Source organism: Papio anubis, chromosome 1 (assembly GCF_008728515.1).
Source record: "Papio anubis isolate 15944 chromosome 1, Panubis1.0, whole genome shotgun sequence".
In the NCBI taxonomy this organism is placed as follows: domain Eukaryota; kingdom Metazoa; phylum Chordata; class Mammalia; order Primates; family Cercopithecidae; genus Papio; species Papio anubis.
The window spans coordinates 51,457,636-51,482,717 of record NC_044976.1 but is presented as its reverse complement, the minus strand read 5'-3'; the positions used below and the strand labels follow the sequence as shown (position 1 = coordinate 51,482,717).

General features: G+C 38.9%; 1 protein-coding gene across 3 annotated transcripts in view; it reads right to left on the bottom strand.

The window, feature by feature from the left end:
- Positions 1-25,082, bottom strand: part of SCP2 (sterol carrier protein 2) — a 124,927-nt gene that overhangs the window by 55,541 nt on the left and 44,304 nt on the right. For all 3 annotated transcript variants that reach the window (XR_002523576.2, XM_003891901.4, XM_021941651.2), the window contains exons 7-11: positions 15,059-15,122; positions 13,113-13,199; positions 11,550-11,700; positions 9,377-9,524; positions 2,614-2,721 (exon numbers count right to left, since the gene is read on the bottom strand). Coding sequence is in view for 2 of the 3 variants with exons in the window: in XM_003891901.4 (XP_003891950.2) it covers positions 2,614-2,721; positions 9,377-9,524; positions 11,550-11,700; positions 13,113-13,199; positions 15,059-15,122 (558 nt within the window). In the remaining variant the exon portion in view is untranslated. The remainder of the gene's footprint in view (positions 1-2,613; positions 2,722-9,376; positions 9,525-11,549; positions 11,701-13,112; positions 13,200-15,058; positions 15,123-25,082) is intronic.

Here is a 25,082-nt window from a genome sequence, read left to right as displayed (position 1 = left end):
ACAGTTCACTGCAGCTTTAACCTCCTGGGCTCAAGTGATCCTCCTGCCTCAGTCTCCCAAGTAGCTGGGATGACAGATGCATGCCACTACACTCAGTTAATTTTTTATTTTTAGTAGAGGGGAAGTCTCACTATGTTGCCTGGGCTAGTTTCGAATTCCTGGGTTCAAGCTATCCTCCCACCTTTGCCTCTCAAAGTGCTGGGATTACAGGTGTGACCCACTGTGCCTGGTTGTCTTTTTCATAATTTCTATTTATTAATATTCTCTATCTGGAGAAACATTGTTATCTTACTTTCCTTTAGTTCTTTATATATGGTTTCCTTTAATATATTTAAAATAGCTAGTTAAAGTCTTTGTCTAGTAAGTCCAATGTTTTGGCTTCTTTGGGGATAGTTTCTATTGACTGCTTTTTTTCCTAGGTATATAGGTCACCCTTTATTGTTTATCTGCATGTCTTTATGTTTTTTGTTGAAAACTGGACATTTTAAATAATATAATGTAGCTCCTCTAAAAATCAATCAAACCCTCCTCTTTCCCAGTTTGTTGTTGTTGTTGCTGTTTATTGTTGTGGTTATTTAGTGACTTTTCCAAGCTAATTCTATAAAGTCTGTAATCTTTGTCCCACATGGCCACTGAATTTTCTCTTCCCTCAGCTACTGACTAGATAGAGATGTCCTTAAATGACTGAACTGAAAAGTCTCCTGGTCTTTATTGGACCTCTAGCTGCATGATGTGGTCCTCAGCCAGGCATTTTACAATTCCACCTTAGCCTTTGCCTTTTGCTTGTGCAGAGCCCTAAGTTTAGCCAGAGGTGAGCTTAGGACCTTCTCAGGTCTTTCCTGAGCATGTACACAACTCTGACCTTATATATGCCATTAGCCTTCTAGATTCCCAGGAATATATCAGATCTTTTCAAAGTCGGGTATGTACATCTTACTCCCCAACTTTTCCTTTTAAGTTTTTTGTTATTTTGTTGTTTACCCCAATTGGCACCTGAGGTAGCTACTTTGTTGAACAGTTGTGGTTTATTGTTTTTGACAAGTGCCTCTAGGGAAAATACTCTTTGCACTGGGTGAGTTTTCAGTGAGGTGAAATAAAGACAAAGCTTTCAAGTGGGGTTTACCAGGACACCACCAGACAGGGCATATAATGACAGTTCTCTGAGGAAGGGGCTTTGAAAGAGCTCCAACTCTGTTCTGACTTGTTCAGTGCCAGCTAGGCTGCTAATTTTCACCATGACTGCAAGCTGTAGGTTTTCAAGGCTACCGTGGAGCTGCAGAAAGGGGGAGGTGTTAAGGCAGGTGAAAATGCCACAGCTTGTTGCTCTCACAGAGATTATGCTCTTTGTTGTTGTTTTAAGCACCCCCCACCTCCACTCCCAACAGATTGTTGTAAATCCGGTTAATTTTTAAAGTTACAGAAAAAGTTGATCTTGACAATTTTTGCCAGTGTTCTCCAAACTTTTGTAAAGGACAGGATTTTTGGATGTTGTTATTTTGCCACTTCCCATAACATCACTGATCATCCCCGTAATTTTTAGATTTCTTTGAAAGATACTAGATTGTTTAAAGCAACAATAATAATAGTATATTGTGGGGGTTACAATATACTTAAGAGTAAGTGTATGGAAACAATAACACAAAAGATAGGAGAAGGTAAACAGATAGGCGGCTGTAAAAGTCTTACATTATGTACAAAATGGCATAACACACTATTTGAAGGTAGACAGTGATATATTAAAAATGCATGTTGTGGCCATGTGTGGCCCATGCTGGTAATCCCAGCACTCTGGGAGGCCGAAGCAGGTAGATTGCTTGAGGTCAGCAATTCAAGACCAGCCTGGCCAACATGGTGAAACCCCATCTCTACTAAAAAAAAAATACAAAAATTAGCTGGGCATGGTGGCACAAGCCTGTAGTCCCACCTACTCGGGAGGCTGAGGCAGGAGAATGGCTTGAACCCAGGAGGCAGGGGTTGCAGTGAGCTGAAATTGTGCCACTTCTTTCCAGCCTGGGCAACAAAGCGAGACTCCATCTCAAAAAAAAAAACAAAAGAAAGAAAGAAAAAAGGAACTACATGGTGAGGTTCCCTTTTTTATTTAAAATTTTTTATTAAAAAAAAAGAAAAAGAAACTGCATTGTACAAGTTTGTCGTTTTATAATTAAGGAATTAAAAGTTAAAGTGATTGACTGATAAAAATAGTTTCACACAGCCAGCCAGTCAACAGCAGAGCCATAGTAAAATTCTTACTTTATAAATTCTAGTCCCGTTGTCTCAAGAGAAAATAATTTCCATGCAATGTCAACCAAGTATACAACTACATATAAATAACATGCTTATTTCAAATGATTCTTATTTAGCAAGTCCAGTAAGATCTCTACTTGTAAACATCTTGAATTTAGTTTTAATTAATTCAAATTCTCATCAATTAATCAAGATTATTTAAGTGTGCTCTACTTAATGGAACATCAAAAATATTGCAGCTAAACAATCATGTAAAGCACCAGCTACCAAGTTCAAAGAATATAATATTTCATTCAAATGAAAGACTAATTCGTTCACACTTAAGGAAAAAATGATTTAAAAATGTATGAAATCTGTATGTAGTATTACCTGTAGCTCCTAGTGGGTGTCCCTTTGAAATCAGTCCACCACTAGGATTTATAACCCACTTTCCTCCATATGTATTATCTCCTCTATCAACCAGTGTTGCACCTTGTCCTATAGAAGAAAAAATAATATTTACAAACGTTAATAGTAACAATAGAACAAATGATATGCTTTTATAAGATTTCCATATAGCCAAGAATTTCTTGGAGCAAATATTTCTTAACAGTTCAAACTAACAACAATTTGACATAAGCACTTTCAAAAGTAATAAATACTTACAATTTCAGAACATTTCCTGTATGAAACAAAAGCTCCTATTAGTTCCATAAAGCTCTCTGGCTTCCAAAATTGCTCTAAATATGGTAGAGATTCAGAGAACTAGGAGAATAGAACTGAAATGGATATAATGCTATAACTAAAATAATTATGTCAGCTTTTTTGCCAAAATGCACAATTTTGCCAAAATGTGTTCTTTTCTATTTTCAACTGTACTGCTATATACTATATAAGTATTTTTAATAAATATGGAAAAACAGGAGAAAAAAGACACTTTCATAAAATGAAGACAAATGTCTGAAAACACTGTTGAGCCACAAAAGTAAGGTTAAAAAACAATGACTTCATGTGCTCGGTGGCTTCAATATTCCTGTCAATTTCCTGGTCATTTGGTCATTCTCCCAGATGGTTAAGAAGTAAATAAAAATGTATGTATTGTATAAAATTGTCTTCCACATCATATTTACGATAAAGTAATAAGATGTGGACACTCCAAATAATGACAATAATGATGGTGGTGATGCTGTTAAAGGTGGCGAATAGCTTTTGAGCACTCACTCTGGGTCAGGTCTTGTTCTAATTATTGTCTGTATACACAGTCAGCATCCACAAGTTCCACATCATGGATTCAACCATCCACAGATCAAAAATATTCAGAAGAGGCCGGGCACCATGGCTGATGTCTGTAATCCCAGCACTTTGGGTGACCGAGGCAGGTAGATCACCTGAGGTCAGGAGTTCGAGACCAGCCTGGCCAACATGGTGAAACCCCATCTCTACTAAAAATACAAAAATTAGCCAGGCATGGTGGTGCACCCCTGTAATCCCAACTACTCAGGAGGCTGAGGCAGGAGAATCGCTTGAACCTGGGAGGCAGAGGTTGCAGTGAGTCAAGGTCGTACCATTGCACTCCAGCCTGGGTGACAAGAGCAAAACTCTGTCTCAAAAATACATATATATATATTCAGAAGAAAAAAATTACAAAAAGCAAAACTTCAATTTGTATGTGCTGAGTACTACATTGAATCCATGTGAATGAAGTGATGTGTAGTTATTATAAGTAATCTAGACATTATTTAAAGTATACGGGAGGATGTGCATAGGTTATATGCAAAAATTATGCCATTTTATATAAGCAACTTCCATGGATTTTGGTATCTGTGGGAGGTCTTAGAAACAACCCCCCACAGATACTGAGAGATGACCATATTTATATAATTTAATATTCAATCCTATGAAGTAGGTGCTATCATTCTCATTTCTGAGATGAGAAAACAGACAGAGATATTAAGAAATTAGCCAAGGCAACAGCAAGAGATCCAGGATTAATACTCAGGCACCCTGGCTCCACAGCCTGTGTTCTCAGCTAATATATTATATTGCCTTCAAAAACAAAAGTTCCTCTGTTGGTAAAATGAAATACACTAATCACAGGATTTTAGATGACTGACACTTCTAATTTGGCTTTAAATCTAGGTTATAGATAAAACCATTGGTTAAGGCATTCTTTCTTTTATTTTTTGGTATGTTTCTATCTTAGAAATTGCTCTGAGGTTGTAGTCATCAGAGATGAATCTATCTACTATTGCTACTTACAAACTGATAAATATTGTTTCTATAGCAAGTAATAGCAAACTAAACACAAGCTAACCCCTAAAAATTAATAATTCACTACACTTTTCCTATAATGTATACAATCTTGTAAAGTATTAAAAGATTCCAAAGGGAAGTTATCTTGAACTCATCAACTAAAAATATTCAGAGACTAAAGTACTGTAAATGAACACTCTCACCTAGCATAGATAGGAAAACAAATGCATACACTTTTGGAAAACAATTATTATACCTGTTCTGTGCCAAAAACTAAACTAGGAACTTAAGGATACAACAGCAAACCAAATGAAAATCCTTACTATCGTGGAGTTTAAGTTACTGTGGGGAGAGGGGTGAGGAAAAGACAGACAATAGGTAAAATAAGTAAAGAAATATGTAAAGTGGTGATAAATGCCAAGGGAAAAAAGAAAGCAAGAAAAGGGCATAGGACGCATTGAGACAAGGAAGATGGAGGTGAGTGATTTATATTTCAGACAAAGTGATTGGAGAAGGCTTCCACTGAGAAGGATATTAGTCAAAGACCTGAAGGGAGTGAGGAAGCAAATCATGTATAGTTGGAACAAAGGCCCTGAAACAGGAGCGAGCTTCCAGTGCTTGAAGAAGGAAGCCAAAGTGGCTGCAGCAGAGTAGACGATTCAGAGAAAAGCAGAGGAAGTCAGAGATGGGAGTGGGGAGTAAGGAGGACAGATCACATTTGGCTTGTTCGTCTGAGTGAGTTGAGAAACTACTGGGTTTTGAATGAATGAATGAACTGATTTACTGCACATTCTAGCATCAGTCTAGAGAGACAAGGCAGAAGCAGGGAACCAGTTATAAGACTCCAACAATAATATAAATGAGAAACGATGCTGTTCTGCACTAGGCTGGCAGTGACAAAAGTGGTGAGATGTGGTCATATTCTGGATGTATTTGAAGGTAGAGTCCATAGCCAATGGGACTTAGAGAGAGACTTAATGATGACTGTGAGAGAGAGAAAAGAATTCAAGCCTGATGGCTTCCGGTTTAAGCAGCAGAAGGATGGGGAAGACTGAGGGAGGAGAAAGATTGAAAAATATCCATCGCTCAATTTTGGGCTTAGGTTTGAGATGCTTATGAGACATCCAAAGAAACCCCTAAAAAGCAGGCAGCTGGATTCTTGAGTCTAGAGGTTGGAGGAGCAGTTCAAGCAAGGAGTATAAGTTTGAAAGTAATCATTTTGGCCGGGTGTAGTGGCTCACACTTGTAATCCCAGCACTTTGGGAGGCTGGGGTGGGTGGATCACCTGAGGTCAGGAGTTCGAGACCAGCCTGACCAACATGGTGAAACCATCTCTACTAAAAAAAAAAAAAAAAAAAAATGCAAGAATTAGCCAGGTGTGGTGACGCACCCCTATAATCCCAGCTACTCGGGAGGCTGAGGCAAGAGAATCACCTGAACCTGGGAGGGGGAGGTTGCAGTTAGCTGAAATCTCACCATTGTACTCCAGCCTGGGCAGCAACAGCAAAACTCTGTCTCGGAAAAAAAAAAAAAGCCGGGGGTGGTGATTCACACCTACAATCCTGGCACTTTGGGAGGCCAAGGCAGGCAGATCACCTGCATTCAGGAGTTTGAGACCAACCTGGCCAGCATGGTGAAACCCCATCTCTACTAAAAATACAAAATTAGCTGGGCATGGTGGCACATGCCTGCAATCCCAGCTACTCGGGAGGCTGAGGCAGGAGAATCACTTGAACCTAGGTGGTGGAGGTTGTGGTGAGCCAAGATCGCCCCATTGCACTCCAGCCTGGGCAACAAGAGAGAAACTCCGTCTCAAAGAAAAAAAAAAGTAAGTAAGCAATCATTTTATATCTGTATCTATATAAAACATTTAACTTTGAGATTAAGTTCCATATTAGGCAGAATATGTTTACTACAGTTCATCTCTTGCATTGATTACAACTGAAAACACTGGATATAAAAATAAAAAAATTTTTAAAAACTACCTGAGGACTCTGAAAAGTAAATAAAAGCAGGGGGATTATAGAGCAAGTCAAAACTTGGAGAAGCCACTGCATAAGGGTGAGGTCCTGGTTGTCTTTTTTCTTTTTTAGGCTCTCTCTCTCAACAGCTTTGCCCCAAGGTTGAGCACAGCCCTGGAACAGCATGGCAGCAGAAGCAGCAAAGGTAGCTAAAACTCTAACAGAAACCCCATCTTCCTAACCAAAGGAACTAGGAAAAGAAACCTCCGCAGGCTGGAGAGTAAGAGAAGAAGTCCACAGTGGAGTGAACCAGAGAAGAGGATCCCCTAATTCTGTATACAGACCTGTACAAATCTCAGGCTCACTCTGACGTAGGCATACGTTTAGAGAGCTGAGCAAAGACTTTAACCACCACCCTCCAAAGGCAAGACAGAATTTATTGTCAGAACATACTGGCTTAAATGCTTGTTAAAACAAAAACCAACATTCTCCAAAGGATCTGTATAACAGGACATTCACCCTGTCCAGGATACAATCCAAAATTATTTGCTATACAAAGAATCAGAAAATGTAACCAATACTCTCAAGGTAAAAGACAATCAATGATGCAAAACCTAAGAAAGCCCAGATTATGGAATTATTAAAGACTTTAAAACAGCCGTTAGAACTGCAAGGTAAAGAAAGCCCACTAGAAATGAAAAAAAAGATACAGGCTCTCAGCAGAGAAACAGAAACTATAAAATGAACCAAATGGAAATTTTAGAACTGAAAATACCATATTTGAAATAGAAAACTCACTAGAATGGTTTATGAGTAGAAAGAAGATGAAGGAGGAGTCAGTGAATTTAAAGATATATCAACACAAATTATCAAATGTGAAGAACAGAGAGAAAAGGGATTCAAAGTGAACAGTTTCAGAGACCTATGGGACAATATCCAAAGGTTTAATATATGCATCATTGGAAGCCCAGAAGAAGCAGAGAAAAAAATTGAAAATCCCAATATATAATATTATAAAGACATTTTCAGTTGAAGGAAAACTAAGAGAATTCAGGCTAATTTTTTGCATATTTAGTAGAGATGGGCTTTCACCATGTTAGCCAGGATGGTCTCAATCTCTGGACCTCGTGATCCACCTGCCTTGGCCTCCCGAAGTGCTGGGATTACAGGCGTGAGCCACCGTGCCCTGCCAACTGGGAGAGATTTACCCCCCAGAAGACATCTGACAATATTTGGAGACATTTTATGGTTGTTACAACTGTGGGGGGTGGTGCTACTGGCATTTAGTAGATAAGAGGTGGGGATATTGCTGAATATCCTACCATACACAAGCTGTATCACAAGAATGATAGAGCTCAAATGTCAACAGTGCCAAGGTTGATAAACCATGCTCTATAGCAACCACTGGGATAAACAAAGAAGAAAAAACAAAGAGATATGGTGAAAAAAACAATAAGTTGAAATGGCATACTAAAAATATTTAAATAATGCAAAAGCAGTCAAGAGGAGGGGCACAGAGGAACAAAAATTACAGGGTCAAATAGAAAACAGATAATTAAATGACTAACCTAAATCCTACTATATCAAAAATTACATTAATGATCTAAATCACTATTGTCTAACAGAAATATACTGCCCACACAATACTTTTAAATTTTCTAGTATATATTTTATTTAATTTATACATTTTATATATATATAAAATATTTTCATTCAACATGCAATCAACATAAAAAAATTATCAGTGGGCCAGGTGGCTCATGCCTGTAACCCCAGCACTTTGGGAGGCTGAGGCGGGTGGATTGCTTGAGGCCAGGAGTTTGAGAACAGCCTGGGCAACATAGTGAAACCCTGTCTCTACTAAAATTACAAAAATTAGCTGGGCATGGTGGCATGTGCATCTGTAATCTCAGCTACTCAGGAGGCTGAGGCACAAGAATCGCTTGAACCCAGGAGGCAGAAGTTGCAATGAGCTGAGATCACACCATTGCACTCCAGCCTGGGCAACAGAGCGAGACTCTGTCTCAAAAATAAAAAAAATAAAAAAAATAATGAAATACTTTACATTATATTTTTCAATATTAAGTCTCCCAAACCCCATGTGTACTTCACACTTACAGCACACGTCAATTTGGACTAGCTACATTTCAAAGACTAAAGTATAGCTAGTGGCTATCATTATTAGCAGAGGTTTCAACACTCCAGTTAAAAGGCAAAATTCAACAAAGTAGATTTAAAAAAATATATTATCGTGGCTGGGCGTGGTGCCTCACGCCTATAATCCTAGCACTTTGGGAGGCCTAGGTGAGTGAATCGCCTGAGGTCAGGAGTTTGAGACCAGTCTGACTAACATGGTGAAACCCTGTTTCTACTAAAAATACAAAAATTAGCCGGGCGTGGTGGTGGGTGCCTGTAATCCAAGCTACACAAGAGGCTGAGGCAGAAGAATCACTTGAACCCAGGAGGTGGAGGTTGCAGTGAGCGGAGATTGCACCACTGCACTCCAGTCTGGGCTACAGAGAGAGAGTCTGTCTCAGAAAAATGAAAAAACAAAAAAAATTATTGCTTACATGTTGCCTATAAGAGATACACTTTAAATAAATTAACATAAACGGTTGAAAGCAAATGAATAAAAGCTCATGCAAAGAATAAGCATAAGAAAGATGGAGTAGCTATTTTGATCAGATAAAAGAGCCTTCTAGACAAATAATATAATCAGAATACAAATTATTTGGATACTCCATCATCTTAGTGTTGGTACTGCCTAATACCACAAGTTCTAAAAAGTCCACTACCAAAACACCTTACATTCACTTCCCACAGTGTGGCAGAGCCAATGTGAAGGGAAAAGCGAATAGTGAATTCTTTTATCTAATGGTCCAAATGAAGTTTTCTCAATGAAATTTACCAAATTAATCTGCCCTATTCAAAGATGTTACCTTCTGGACAGAGTCCCAATGCTTCATAAGTAAGGAGTTCGTTGGTAGAAAAGCAATCGTGAAGTTCTATTACGTCAATATCATTTGGTGTCAGGCCAGATTTCTCATAGCATTTTCTTGCAGCTTCTTTACTCATATCAAAGCCAACCTAAAACCAAAACCATATATAAATAAAGGGCACCAAAACTAGGCCTTTTAGACAAGTAGTTTAAGAGATTAATAGATGCATAACCTTAACAACTGATAATTGACCATATATATTGAAATCTTGACCAGGTGCAGTGGCTCATGCCTATAATCCAAGCACTTTGGGAAGCTGAGGCAGGAGGATCGCGTGAGCCCAGGAGTTTGAGACCAGCCTGGGCAACATTGGAAGATCCTGTCTTTACAAATAATTTAAAAATTAGCCCGGCGTGGTAGTATGTGCCTGTGGTCCCAGATACTCGGGAAGCTAAGCTGGAAGGATCGTTTGAGCCCAGGAGGTCAAGGCTGCAGTGAACCAGGATCACCCCACTCAATTCCAGCCTGGATGAAAGAGCAAGATTCTGTCTCAAAAAAAAAAAAAAAAAAAGAAGAAAAGAAAGAGAGGAAAGGGAAAAGGAAAGAAAGGGAGGAAGGGAGGGAAGGAGGGTCGGTCAATTGATTCTATATTACACAGAAAGTCCAAATAAAATAACATCTAGGAGAAGTATGTACATATTCAATTTTGTACTAAAAAATGACAGAATTTTTAAATAAAATATATAAAAAGGACCTAGAATTCCTCAGAGCATATCTTGTGCTAAGTTACAAAACCTGTCAAACTACAATGTATAGTTGTGATAAACAAGTTGCAGACATTTATTACCAGATCATTATGAGTCAGATACACTGAAAAATATGGGAGAATTTCTATATAAATTGACAAAATCTTCTTTAGAAAATCATCTAGGACTCAAACCATTTTTCCAAAGTCCATGCTCCTAATATGTCTTTGGCCTCAAATGATAAAATAACTTTTCTTCAAGGAATAAAACTGTGAGGCCAGGCATGGTGGCTCATACGTGTAATCCCAGCACTTTGGCATTTTCGAAGGCCAAGGCAGGTGGATCACTTGAGTACAGGAGTTGAAGACCAGGCTGGGTAACATGGCAAAACACTGTCTTTACAAAAAAAATAATAATAATAATACAAAAATTTAGCCAGGTGTGGTGGCACGTGCCTGTAGTCCCACTTACTCTAGAGGCTGAAGTGGGAGGACTGCTTGAGCCTAGGAGGCAGAGGTTGCAGTGAGCTATGATCGCATCACCACACTCCAGCCTGGGCAACAAAGCAAGATCCTGTCTCAAAAAGAAAAAGAAATAAAACTGTGGTGTAATGAAAAACGTACTATAACCAGGAAACCTAAGTATAAATTCTACCTCTGCCACAATCTAACTGTGATCTTGGGCAGTTACAAAAACATTTGCCAATTCACAGTGTTGTTGTAAAATCATTCTGTAAACTATAATTTAGCATGCAATTTTGTGTATTGTATGTATGTCTTCAAATATTCAACTAACTCTAGGTCTGAATTTTCATCTTTTTTACTTTTTCCATTTTGTACTCAATCTTTAATCAGAATTTTTAAAGTGGTGAGGGTCAAGAAAGTTCATTAAAATCATCTTTGTGGCCATATGTGGTGATTCACGCCTGTAATCCCAGCACTTTGGAAGGCTGAGGCAGGTGGATCACTTGAGCCAGGAGTTTAAGACCAGCCTGGGAAACATGGCAAAACCGTGTCCCTACAAAAAATATAAACATTAGCTGGCAGTGGTGGCATGTGCCTGTAGTCCCAGCTACTTGGGAGGCTGAAGTGGGAGGAGTGATTGAGCCTGGGATGTGGAAATTACAGTAAGCTGAGATCGCACTACTGCACTGCAGCCTGAGTGACAGAGTAAGACCCTGTCTAAAAAAAGAAAAGAAAAGAAGAGAAGAGAAAAGAAAAGAAAAGGGACAACAAAACAAAATAATCTGTTTTTTCCCTTAACTCCGTAACATTGGAGTTCTAGGCATAGTCAACTTAATGATAAATAGCATGTCTAGTAAATTAAAAGTTATTATATAATAATGCATGGCTCTATCACAAGAAGCATGAGACTATCTTAAAAATAAAAAAAATAAAAATAACAAATAAACAGAATCTCAGACATACCATTTTAATAACGCTCTTTTCTTCAAACGAGCTTGGCAAATCAGTCATCATTTCTTGTGCCAAAATTTCCACAGCTTTGGATTGCAGGCCGTACTTCTGTACAAATGCTTCACTGGCCAAAATTGCTGCTGCAGCACCATCTGAAGTGGGACTAAGAGGAAGTAAAAACAGTTCTAGGAGTTCCTTCTATGTGAAAAGAAAGGCCAAATATACTTGCTGGTCAGTGGATTGTCTTCTTTGTGATATCTACAGTTGTAAATCTCATGCTTCCCACCTAAGGACTGAACCTCTATCAAGAACTTAAATGTTGTCAATCACTACTTGGTATCTAAGAGTCCCAAAAAGTTCTATTTTTTTTTTTTTTTTTTTTTTGGAGTTTCGCTCTTGTTGCCTAGGCTGGAGTGCAATGATGTGATCTTGGCTCACTGAAACTGCAACCACCTCCTCCCGGGTTCAAGTGATTCTTCTGCCTCAGCCTCCCGAGTAGCTGAGATTGCAGGCATGCGTCACCACGCCCAGCTAATTTTATATTTTCAGTAGAGACAGGGTTTCCTCCATGTTGGTCAGGTTGGTCTCGAACTCCCGACCTTAGGTGATCTGCCCGCCTCGGCCTTCCAATGTGCTGGGATTACAGGCATGAGCTACCGCACCCGGCCCCAAAAAGTTCTTATTGCAAAGAATCACCAATTTGCCTCTGGAGATGCATAAGGCATCTTCTGAGGAGTGAGTCCAAAAGGTTATTCCTATCCTAGTACAGACTGCCCCAGCTCCAACTTTACTATCTCCAAATAACTCAGTCCTGAAATCCTTTTGGAAACTGGGAAAAGATAGATTGGGGATACTAAACCATCTGCTTTAGTTAAGACTCTCAATATCTTAAATAGATCTTTCTCTTACAGCAAATTGGGATGGAAGGTAGCAAACACAAGAAGCCCTCTGCGACTTCAGTTAGATTTTCTAAATGGGCAGACCCTCATATCACAACAAATAAAAGCTGACACAACTTCTTTCTTTCCATCCCAGCCTGTATCTACAGGGCACAGCCAGGTGTTAACTGGGACACAGGCAGGAGCTAGGCAGTACTCACTCAATTGTCTAGGAGACAGATACTGTCAAGCACTTTGCAAGAAACAACTATTACCATCATTAGAGCTACGAATTTTTCCTTGTTTTACTTTTACTCATAGCTACTATTATAGAGTAGTATTTCCTGTAGTAGAAGTACATAGCAGGGAAAACAAAATGCTTTGGACTCCACTGGCCCCCTAAGCCACAGTTTAGTGAATAAATACAATTGAAATCACCAAAGTAGGTAGAAGTCATGCAAGAAGAAGTAAAACACATCATTTTCCAAGAGAAGAGGCAGTCTGTCTCCAGGCAGGAGTAGGAAGTAAGGGTACTCTAGTGAAGTGACCCAGAGTGGGGACGTGGGATGGGGATGGCACTGGGAGGAGTTCTGTGAAAGCTCTGCCCAGATACAGAGCCTAAGGTTTAACCACAGGGGGGTGGCAGGAAGGGGAGCAGTTACTTCTCTCATTAAATGTTAAAATATATTTTTCTTACCAACATTGTAAGATAGTCAAAAAATCAAAAACTTTTTTAGATGCCATCACTTCATCTAAACTGTATTCATCTTGGAACTGGGAATACCTAAATACAAAATAAATATTAGTTACAGAATGTGAGATAACAACTGTAATTTTTGTTGCAGAGTCAGAAACAGAATAATATATAAGTGTTCTTTTTACAACCAAAAGATAGATTTTTTATGAATAGCTATAAATGTCATCTGAATTGACCTTTTAAAAAATCCTAACTCTAAAAAACAGTATGTTTGATTTTTAAACATTTAGTCTTTGTCCTGCGTTCCTGGCTTGGAGCTTCCAGAGCCGTTGGAATTTCCTGAATGATAGAAGTCGGTGTTACGCTAATGAGGTCCCTTATAGTGGGCCTTGTTATCTTGAAAATGGAAGACTGACCACCAAAAGACCAACCACGTGACTACAGAGTTGAGACTTTTGAGCCAGCTCAACCTCTGAGAAGAAGAGAAGGCTGGAGATTGAGTTCAGTCACGTGGCCAGTGATTTAATCTAGCACGCCAATATAATGAAGCCCCAGTAAAAAATCTGGACATGGTGTTCAGCGGGGCTTCCTGATTGGTGAACATCTTGATGGATCCGGAGGATGACATGCCCTGACTCCATAAGCAAAAGGCAAGAAAGCTTTGCCTGGGATCCTCCGAGACCTCGCTCTATATGCCTCTTCATTTGGCTGTTTCTGATTTATATCCTTTATAGTAAAACTGTAAGTTTAAGTACTTGCCTGAGTTCTGTAAGTTGTTCTAGTGAATTATTGAACCTGAGGGAGTCATGGGAACCCCTAGATTTGTGGTCAGTTGGTCAAAAGTATGAGTGGCATGGGCAACCCACTTGCAGCTAATGTCTGACATATGAGCAGTCTTGTGGAGGACTGGGTCCTTAATTCATGGAGTTTGCATTAACTCCCAGATGCTTCGTGGTGGAATTGAGTTGCAATATACCCAGTTGGTGTTAGACCAGTTGGGGATTAAAACAGAATACCATATTTATGTTTCCTGGCAAATTATAGAATACTAGTTCCTTAAAAGCAAAATCAAATGACCTACAATTCAGCCAACTTTTGAGGTGATAACATTATACAAGTACATTAATTATGGCTGATGGAGCTTTTAAATAAATGTACAAAATAGCCAAGCGTGGTGGCTCACACCTGTAACCCCAGCACTTTGGGAGGCCAAGGCGGGCAGATCACCTGAGGTCAGGAGTTTGAGACCAGCCTGACCAACATGGCAACACCCCATCTCAACTAAAAATACAGGCTGGGTGCGGTGGCTCACGCCTGTAATCCCAGCACTTTGGGAGGCAGAGGCAGGTGGACCACAAGGTCAAAAGTTCAAGACCAGCCTGGCCAAGATGGTGAAACCCTGTCTCTGCTAAAAATACAAAAATTAGCCGGGTGCTGTGACAGATGCCTGTAATTCCAGCTACTCAGGAGGCTGAGGCAGGAGAATCACTTGAACCCAGAGGGCAGAGGTCGCAGTGAGCTGAGATCACGCCACTACATTCCAACCTGGGTGACAGAATGAGACTGTGTCTTAAAAAAAAAAAAAAAAAAAATTAGCCGGGCGTGGTGGTTCCTGTAGTCCCAGCTACAAGGGAGGTGGAGGTTGCAGTGAGCCAAGATCACGTCACTGCACTCCAGCCTGGGTGACACAGAGAGATTCTGTCTCAAAAACAAACAAACAAAAAAAGAATCATTAGCTTAAATAATATTCTAAATATAAAGTGGCCAAAAACTGAAACGGAAAAATTGTCAAAAGTTTACTTGGGTATAAGCATTTTGTAAGAAAAAAATAAAACATTCTAGTTAATATATTTGAGATCTTGGCATTTGCTTTTCAAGCATAAAGTTGCATATTACACAGTACGATAACCCAAATTTTCATTATTTCATGTCTCTGAAATACTTACGGGTTATTAACTGAATGTTTATGATTTTTCCATCCAATTTTTGCAAAGTGTTCAATTTTTGTTCCTGTAGAGAAAGCAAACATCTACCAGTGGGTGAATGTTTTTCTGCTGCTTATTAACAAATGTTGCAATGGTACTCAGTGTTCTGCTAAATATTTCCATGTTTTCCCTTTCATATATATCATCAGCATTAAAAACTTCAGCACTGTTCCCTCAAAAAAATTTTATTTATAATTAAATGTAGGCCTAATTAATGAACTGAATCAACTAATTGGCACACAAGATAAAAACAGTTCAAACTGATCTATTCTAATTAAAATAAGTAGGATCCAGTTTCAAAAATGAGAAAACACGGCCTAAACATACTCCAAAACATAGTGGTTTTAAGGCAGGAGAACACTGCCAGCAATTTCTCTAGGAATCTGTCAAATACCCTAGTACCCTAGACTGAGAGAATTTTACACAACTCGCACTCTCCAGGGCATGATAAAACATTTCATCTCTCTCCCTTTCCTTGTGATGAAACAGAAAAGTTTTTAGAAGAGTTATATCCTGATGATAAATGCGTATGCCTTTTAAATTCCTTAACAGAAAATTTAAATAATCATGTCAGGAAAACAAAAAAAAAGTACAGTAATGAGGTAAAACATGCAAAAATAATTTTTTTTTTACTACTTTTAAAAAGACAAAACAGAATAAAATAGGCTTTGAATTCTTATTTGGTGCTGTAAAGGCCAAAGAAAAAGAAAGCCACCAATGAGAGCTGATAATGTTATATTAATGGCACAGTAAAGTACAAAGTTCCCATGTCTGTTTTCTCTCTCTCTTCTCTATCAAGGAGGATGATCTTCAGAGCAAAAATGACATACACATAATTAAGCAAACCTTATCCAAATTCTAATAAAAAGAGAAGATAAATTCCACACTTGTGATCTTCTAACAATAAAAATAGTGATCAGGGCCAGGCGCGGGGGCTCATGCCTGTAACCCCAGCACTTCGGGAAGCCGAGATGGGTGGGTCATTTGAGGTCAGGAGTTCAAGACCAGACTAGCCACCATGGTGAGACTCCATCTCTAATAAAACTGCAAAAATTAGCCAGGCGTAGTAAAAATACAAAAATTAGCCAGGTATAGTGGCACAAGCCTGTCATCTCAGCTACTCCGGAGGCTGAGGCAGGAGAATCACTTGAACTAGGGAGACAGAGATTGCAGTGAGCTGAGATTGCACCACTGCACTCCAGCCTAGGTGACAGCGTGAGACTTCATCTCAAAAAAAGAATAGTGATCGGGAGGAGGCCAATAGGGCCTCCTAATAAGACAAGTCAAATTATGTGTTATCTTTTCGTGACTGAATTGACTGGTAGATCAAAGAAAACATAGTATCTGGACAGCAGAAAGAAAATTAACGAAATTTCTCAAAACACCATTTTGGACAAGATAAGGAAATACTATAGTGTGGGATTTTGGAGTGGGGGGTATTTTCATTTTTATCTTTTTGGTGTTACAAAAAAAAAGAAGATTCTTCTGTCAAGTAAGTTTAGACTATGGTTAAACAAAGCTAAATACATGTCTTTACTGTAAGACATTTGGAGCCTTTACTATTGCACTATGTGCATTATGACCATCTAGAAGAGGACTAAAATATGAAGCATTTCCCAATATTACACTCATGTGAAACAACAGGCATTAATTAATGCATTGACCTAGAGAAAAGTTTCTAGCACTAACTTCTAACCTCAGCTCTGGTCTTGTTAATATTTATATAACAAAGTAAGTAAGAAAAATAGAGGCTCTCTCACCAAACCTAAAGCTAGAAGGGACTGCTACAATGTTGAATTTCAACAAGGTCTATCAATAGGATGGATCGGAATATAAATTAAATGCTCAGTTCTATTCTTGAACTCCCACAACAACCTGCAAAAAGGCACAACAACTATGAGAAACCTCAAGCTCAGTGAGATTTCATAGTGTGATGTGACTAGCAGAATAGCTTACTTGGGATCACAGTACAGCAATTAGACTGGTTATGGGTTATGAAACACGTCTAATGATAATAGTTCAGAGAAGAAATGAAATATAGGGTCAGTCTGGCTTCAGATATTTGAAGGGCTACAAGGTAAAAGAGGCTTTTTCTGTCATTCTCAGAAGACAAAAACAAGAGCATGGATGCAAACCATAGGTTGAGAGATTTGGGTTCAACATGAAAAAAGGGAACTGTAACAATTGGAATCTCCTAAAAATGGGATTGGTGGCCTCAGTTGGTGACAAATTCCTTGTTTTAGGAAGTACACATACTTTATTGTCTCTATTAGATTTACAGGCAATCCATGCATAGATCGGTAGGAAGAAGGGTGGCTAAAACAGTAAAGTACCTGGCATAGTGTCTAACATAAGAGATGTTCAATAATGTTCATATTTTTTCTTCCTTTTTTTGTAACATGGGATCCAATTTATCAATAAAAGATAGCATCCCCTTGAAAAATATTCTGCCATTTACATATTTATTAAGCCTGGGCACTGATGAAGGGCTTATTGACTACTGATTCTGAATTGCCAATTAAGATTTTTGGCTATTCAAAGGCTATGCCTTTATGTAAAACTATTTTAATAGCCTATAATTTAATTATGACATCACAAAATCTGCTGGTTCTACAAATAATTTAAACTACTATAAGCTTTCTTACCTATTCATTTCTAGTGCACATTCACAATATTCACAAACAGCAATTTTAAATAACAATTTAAATTCTATAAAATTCTACAATTCATTTAGAAATCTGTTGAATGAAGAATAAAGAAATAACACCCCAAAATGATGGCCTCAGAAGCAAAAGTTTTTCACTGACCTTCTCCTACCCTCCTGTCTCTCAGGCCCATTCTCCCCTGAGGCTAACCATAGAAACTAGAATCCCCCTTCCCCAAGGTAGGTCATAGAAACCAGAACTCCTTTTCCCCAAAGCCAGTCATAAAACCTAGAAATATTACTTTAACTTCATCCACCTTTCTATGCAAAAACTGGTCATAAAGAAATTGTCTGACCTATCTTGTTTGACTGTAGGTCATAAGATCCCAATTCCAGAAAGAGTCCTGCCCCACACCCAGAAGGAAGGAATGCTGCTCACAGAGGCCATGAGGAACCTAGATGGACAGGCCTGGCTGGGTTTCCCCGCTCAGTCTATTAGTATTAGATCATACGCTTTTTGTCCAATCATATTTCTATACGGCTGTTCCATACTTTGTTGAACCTAAACACAAAAATGGACAATTTCCCATTTCTTTGAGTCTTCATTCTGAATGCTCCTGTGTACACACATTAAATAAATTCATATGCCTTTTCTCCTGTTAATCTGCCTCATGTCAGTGATTTTCAGTGAACCTTCAGAAGGTCAAGGCCCTTGTTCCCTATAATGACATTTCCATTAAGATAGTGTACACTTGTATTTCGTATTTCAGACTAGAAAACTGTCCAATTATTCTAAGCAATGTAAAACTTGAGAAAATATATACACTTAAAAACACACCAGCAACAGGATTTCCTTCAGATATTTGAAGGGCTACAAGGTAAAAGAGGCTTTTTCTGTCATTCTCAGAAGACAAAAACAAGAGCATGGATGCAAACCATAGGTTGAGAGATTTGGGTTCAACATGAAAAAAGGGAAGAAAAATGGAGGCCGCCTAAATCTGTGTCTTTCTATAGCCTCTAAAACCAATACAGAATAACAAGAAAAAATAGCACAAATCATACTCTCAGCATAATTAGAAAATAGAAAATGCCAAATTTCAAAGTATCTGTAAGTTAAAAAAAAAAAAAGAAAAAGAAAAGAAAAAATATATAAGCCCAAATCCCAGCCAACAATTGCTCACGTTTCTACACAAACCTTTAAGGGTACAAGGGCAGGCTGAGGAAACTGTGCAGAGAAGACGGGAGATAATGGCAGGCCAACAACTGCTCTAAACTACCAAGAAAAGAAAGGCCTCCTCCCCAAGTGTGAAAATACCAAGAAAGTATTCCTATAGATCAAACCATGACCATATGGAACGGGCTGAAAAACACAGGAGATCTGAGATGGGAATCTTAAAGGCATAGGTTCTGAGAAGAAAAAGAAAAAAAAAAAAGCAAAATGAAAGGGCAAGGTCCCTTTTGGTGCAATTGGGTAGTGAAAGAGAAAAGCAGCAAAAGAGGACATTTGTATGGTTCTACAAGACAAAAAAAGGACAAGGTACACCTGTAGTCCCAGCAACTCAGGACACTGAGGCAGGAGTATTGCCTGAGCCCAGGAGTTTGTGGCTATAGTGCACCATGATTGCACCTAAAGAGTCAGCCTGGGCAGTACTGCAAGACCCCATTCCACTACACTTACAGAAAAGGGCACCATAGTACTAAGAATCCCCCCAATCTACAAACAACACACTCAAATCACCAGGCAATAAAACTAGAAATTACTGATAAAATTAAAAGTCCATCTGGAAATTTAAAAAATATTTCCATGAAATAATTCTCGGGTAAAAAATGAAAATAGAAATGGAAATTACAGAACTTGTCAGAAAATAGTGATAATGAAAACACTACATATCAGAATCAATGTGATACATTTAACACAGTAATCAGGAAAATATATACCACCAACCATTTATTAATAAGAATAAATGACATAAGGATTATTATTAAGCAGTAAAAAGGAATGAGGTCCTAATACATGCTATGACATGAATGAACTGTGAAAATATACTAACTTAAAGAAGCCAGTCACAAAAGGTCACTTTTTTTCCCTCTTTTTTTTTTTTTTTTTTTTTTTGAGACGGAGTCTAGCTCTGCCACCTAGGCTGGAGTACAGAGGTGCAATCTCGGCTCACTGCAACCTCCACCTCCCAGGCTCAAGCAACTCTCTTGCCTTAGTTAGCATCCCCAGTTGCTGGGATTACAGGCACACGCAACCACGCCCGGCTAATTTTTGTATTTTAGTAGAGATGGGGTTTTACCATGTTTGCCAAGCTGGTCTCGAACTCCAGACCTCAGGTGATCCCACCACCTCAGCCTCCCAAAGTGCTGGGATTACAGGTGTGAGCCACTGTGCCTGGACTTTTTTTTTTAAAGAAAAAAAAAACAGGGTCTCACTCTATCAACTAGGCTGGAATGCAGAGGTGCGACCTCGGCTTACTGCAGCCTCCTCCTTCCAGGCTCAAGCAGTCCTCCCACTTCAGCCTCCCAAGTAGCTGAGACTATAGGCATGTGCCACAGTGCCAACTAACTTTTGTATTTTTCGTAGAGATGAGGTTTCACCATGTTGCCCAGGCTGGTCTTGAACTCCTGGGCTCAAGCGATCTACCTGCCTCAGCCTCCCAAAGTGCTGGAATTACAGGTGTGTAGCACCGTACCCAAAAGGCCACATATTGATTACATTTGACTCGTGAACAACACAGGGTTAAGCTGCATGGGTCCACTATAAGGGGACTTTTTTCAATGACAGTTACATCAAATATGCCTGCCTCTTCCGTCTCCTCTTCCACTTCTTCTGCCTCTACCACCTGGGACAGCAAGACCAACCTTCCTCTTCCTCCTCAGCCTACTCAACGAGAAAATGATGAAGGCGGCAACAAGGATGAAGATCTTTAAGATGATCACCTTCCACTTAATGAATAGTAACTATATTTTCTCTTCTTTATGATTTTAATAACATTTTTTGTCTAATTAGATAAGTCAATTCAAATATTACAATGAGCAAAGAAGTAGTAATACCATCTCTTTTTGTAGATGATACAATATAGCTGCATATGTGGAAACCCCTATAAGTAAAATCAGTAATAAAACTAACTTGAAAATTAAAAACTTCAGTGAGATAGCAAGTCATAAGATTAATATATAAAAATCAATAGCCAGCCGGGCATGTGGCTCACACCTGTAATCCCAGCACTTTAGGAGGCGGAGGCAGGTAGATCACTTGAAGTCAGGAGTTCAAGACCAGCCTGGCCAACATGGTAAAACCCTGTCTCTAATTAAAAAAAAAAAAAAATACAAAAATTAGCCAAGCTTGGTGATGCGCACCTGTAATCCCAGTTACTTGGGAGGCTGAGGCAGGAGAATCGCTTGAATCCAGGAGATGGAGGTTATAGTGAGCCAAGATCGCGCCATTGCACTCCATCTTGGGCAACGGAGCGAGACTCCACGTTGAGGGGGGGAAAGATCAGTAGCCTTCGTATACACAAGTAATGACCAGATTAAAGGATATAACACCAGTGAAAAGTCCATGTGCAATAGCAGCAACAAGGATGATTAAAGGAATTAAGGAAGGTATTTAGGCATAAGTTTAACAAGAAATAAAACACTTATATATGAAGAAAACCTTAAAACACTCCTGAAAGACACAAAGACAGAACTGAATAAATAAAAAGATAATCCCTGTTCTTTGACAGGACAACTCAGCCTCATAAATACATCAGTCCTCCCTAAATTAATTTAACAAGATTAATACAATCCTAGTAAAAATACCAATAACGTTTGAGAGTAAAGTTCAAATGGAGAAAAAAATAACCAATGCACATAACCTATGCATAAATGGAGGCAAGAAAACACTGAAAAACTATGAGGGATCTTGGTTCAGAAAAAGATGTTCGTCAGATAACTGGTAAAACTTAGAATGAGGTCTGTAGATTATATAATAGTATCATATCAATATTAACTTCCCAATTTTGATCACTGTAGTGACTATGAAAGAACTGCAACTTACTCTCAAACATTTTTTTAATTAATTTTGTTGTTGTTGTTGTTGTTTTGAGATGCAGTCTTGCTCTGTTGCCCAGGCTAGAGTGCAGTGGCACGATCTCGGCTCACTGCAACTTCTACCTCTTGGGTTCAAGCAATTCTCCTGCCTCAGCCTCCCGAGTAGCTGGGACTATAGGTGCGTACTACCATGCTCAGCTAGTTTTTTGTATTTTTAGTAGAGACAGGGTTTCCCCATGTTGGCCAGGCTGGTCTCGAACTTCTGACCTCACGATCTGCCCACCTCGGCCTCCCAAAGTGCTGGGATTACAGGCGTGAGCCACAGCACCCAGCCTTACATTTTTAAATAATTACATAGTAATATAGATAAAATAATTCATTAAAACAACAAGCATGGCCGGGCGTGGTGGCTCACGCCTGTAATCCCAGCACTTTGGGAGGCCAAGGTGGGTGGATCACGAGGTCAGGAGATCGAGACCACCCTGGCTCACACGGTGAAACCCGTCTCTACTAAAAATGCAAAAAATTAGCTGGGCATGGCAGCGGGCACCTGTAGTCCCAGCTACTTGGGAGGTTGAGGCAGGAGAATGGCGTGAACCCGGGAGGCGAAACTTGCAGTAAGCTGAGATCGTGCCACTGCACTCCAGCCTGGGCGACTGAGCGAGACTCCGTCTCAAAAAAAAAAAAAAAAAAAAAAAAACAAGCATGGCAAAATGTTAATTTTTAGAAAATCTAGAGTAAAAATATTAGGAATTCTTGTACTATTTTTGCAACATTCTTGTTCAGTCTGAAATTACTTCTAAACAAAATAGTTTTAAAGTATATTACAACATACCTCTAAAAATGAAGCATATCATCTTTTAAAATTGACAAACCTGGGCTGGGCACGGTGACTCACACCTGTAATCCCAGCACTTTGGGAGGCTGAGGCAGGCAGATCACGAGATCAGGAGATCAAGACCACCCCAGCTAACATGGTGAAACTCCGTTTCTACTAAAAACACAAAAAATGCCGTGTGTGGTGGGCAGGTGCCTATAGTCCCAACTACTCAGGAGGTTGAGACAGGAGAATGGAGTGAACCTGGGAGGCGGCGCTTGCAGTGAGCCGAGATCGGGCCACTGCACTCCAGCCTGGGCAACAGAGTGAGACTCTGTTTCAAAAAAAATAAAGAAAAGAAGCCGGGCGCGGTGGCTCAAGCCTGTAATCCCAGCACTTTGGGAGGCCGAGACGGGCGGATCACGAGGTCAGGAGATCGAGACCATCCTGGCTGACACGGTGAAACCCCGTCTCTACTAAAAAATACAAAAACTTAGCTGGGCGAGGTGGCGGGCGCCTGTAGTCCCAGCTACTCAGGAGGCTGAGGCAGGAGAATGGCGTAAACCCGGGAGGTGGAGCTTGCAGTGAGCTGAGATCCGGCCACTGCACTCCAGCCTGGGCGACAGAGCGAGACTCCGTCTCAAAAAAAAAAAAGAAAAGAAAAAAAATTGACAAACCTTTCAAATGACAACCATAAACAAGTTTAATTTCAAATTATACTCTGGCCACATTCATTATCTAATTAATTTTAAATATTTATGATTTTTAAACAAAAGTGCTATTACAATATTCAGTTTTCCTTCCCCTTCACCAAACAGGTCAAAAAAGAAAAAAGGAAAGCCAAGCACAAATGAAAATTCCAAGCAAAACATGTTTCCATACCTACAATAAATGCTAACAAACATTACTGAATGTCCCTCTACTATGTACAGGAATGACAAGAAAATAAAAAGTTAATATACAGTAAAAACTTTTTATTATTTAAAATTAATATAGCTATCTGAGAAACAATGAAAAGAATGGAGGTTTTATAGTATGGCAGATTTGAGTGTGAAACCCTCTCCTATCACCTACTAGAAGTTACTCAAATTCTCCAAGCTTCAGGTTCCTCATATGAAAAATAGGCGTACACTCACCTCTTAAAATAGTTGTTATATTTGGTACGTAAAATATCTAAGATGTGTGAGGCACGCAACAAAGAGCAGCTACTATTACTGGGAGAAAGGGCTGCACAAGAGCTTTTGAGTGAGACAGAAAGAGAATGGAACATAGGCTCTCCTACTTATTGACCCTATGACCCTGGTCAAAAACTTTTCTGAATATCAGATTCTTCTGCTATAAAATGAGATAATAACATCTGCAATAATGGATTCTTGTGATAGCTGAATGAGATAACATACATATGGAAATTCACTCCTTCATTCAATAAATGTTTGTTGAGTATTTAAATATGCTGAAGACTATAGAAGAGAAAGAAAAAAAAAAAAAACTTCTTTTTGGTTAAATAACATGCCAAGTTCTGTGCTTGGCTGTGTATATCAAGGTAAACAAAGCAGACATGGCCCCTGCTTTCGTGGAGTTTATAGACTAATGAAGAAGACAAAAATTAAACAAGTAAAACCACATATGATAAATATATGAATATAAATAGTGCTAAGTGCTATGAAGGAAGTGATATGAAGCTATCTAAGAAAAAGAATAATAGGAGGGGCTACTTTGATTTGAATAGTCATGGAGGGTCTTTCTAAATTTTAAAGATGAATTAATTACGCAACACTGACTTGTGCCAGGCACTATTCTTTTTTTTTTTTTTTCTTTTATACTTGGTTTAGCCAGGTACTATTCTAAGTTAACAATCAATGTGCAGGAAATAAGACAAATAAAAATCCATGCTTTTGTTGAACTTATATTCTGGTTAGAAGAGTCAATAAACAGAATATATATATATATATATATATATATATATATCTCATGTTATATGGCACCTATAATTATCTGACATATATGTATGTGTCAGATATATGTCAGATTATTATAGGTGCCATATAAAATGATAAAGCAGAAGATAGTGAATAGGAAGTTCTGGGAAGGAGAGTGATGAAAGAAAGCAGAAGGTGGCTTTTAAATAAAGACCTGATGGAAGCAAGGGAGCTGGCTCTGATGATCTTAGGGTAGAGGCTAAAGCCCTACCTGAAATAAACCTTGGTGTGTATGAGGAACAGAAAGAAAAGATAGTGTGGTTGGAGCAGACTAGTGAAAGAAAAAATGGTGGGAGATAAGATCAGAGAGCTAATGAGGGTGGAGGGAATGATCATGTAGAAGCTCGTAGGCCATAAGAAGACATTTGGGTTTCAATCTCAGTGTGATGAGAAACAATGGAGAATTTTAAGCACAGGTGTGAAATGATCTGACATATTTTAAAAGTATGGCTCTGGCTATAAAGTAGAGAATTGACTTTGGAGGTACACAAGCAGAAGTAGAGAAACCAG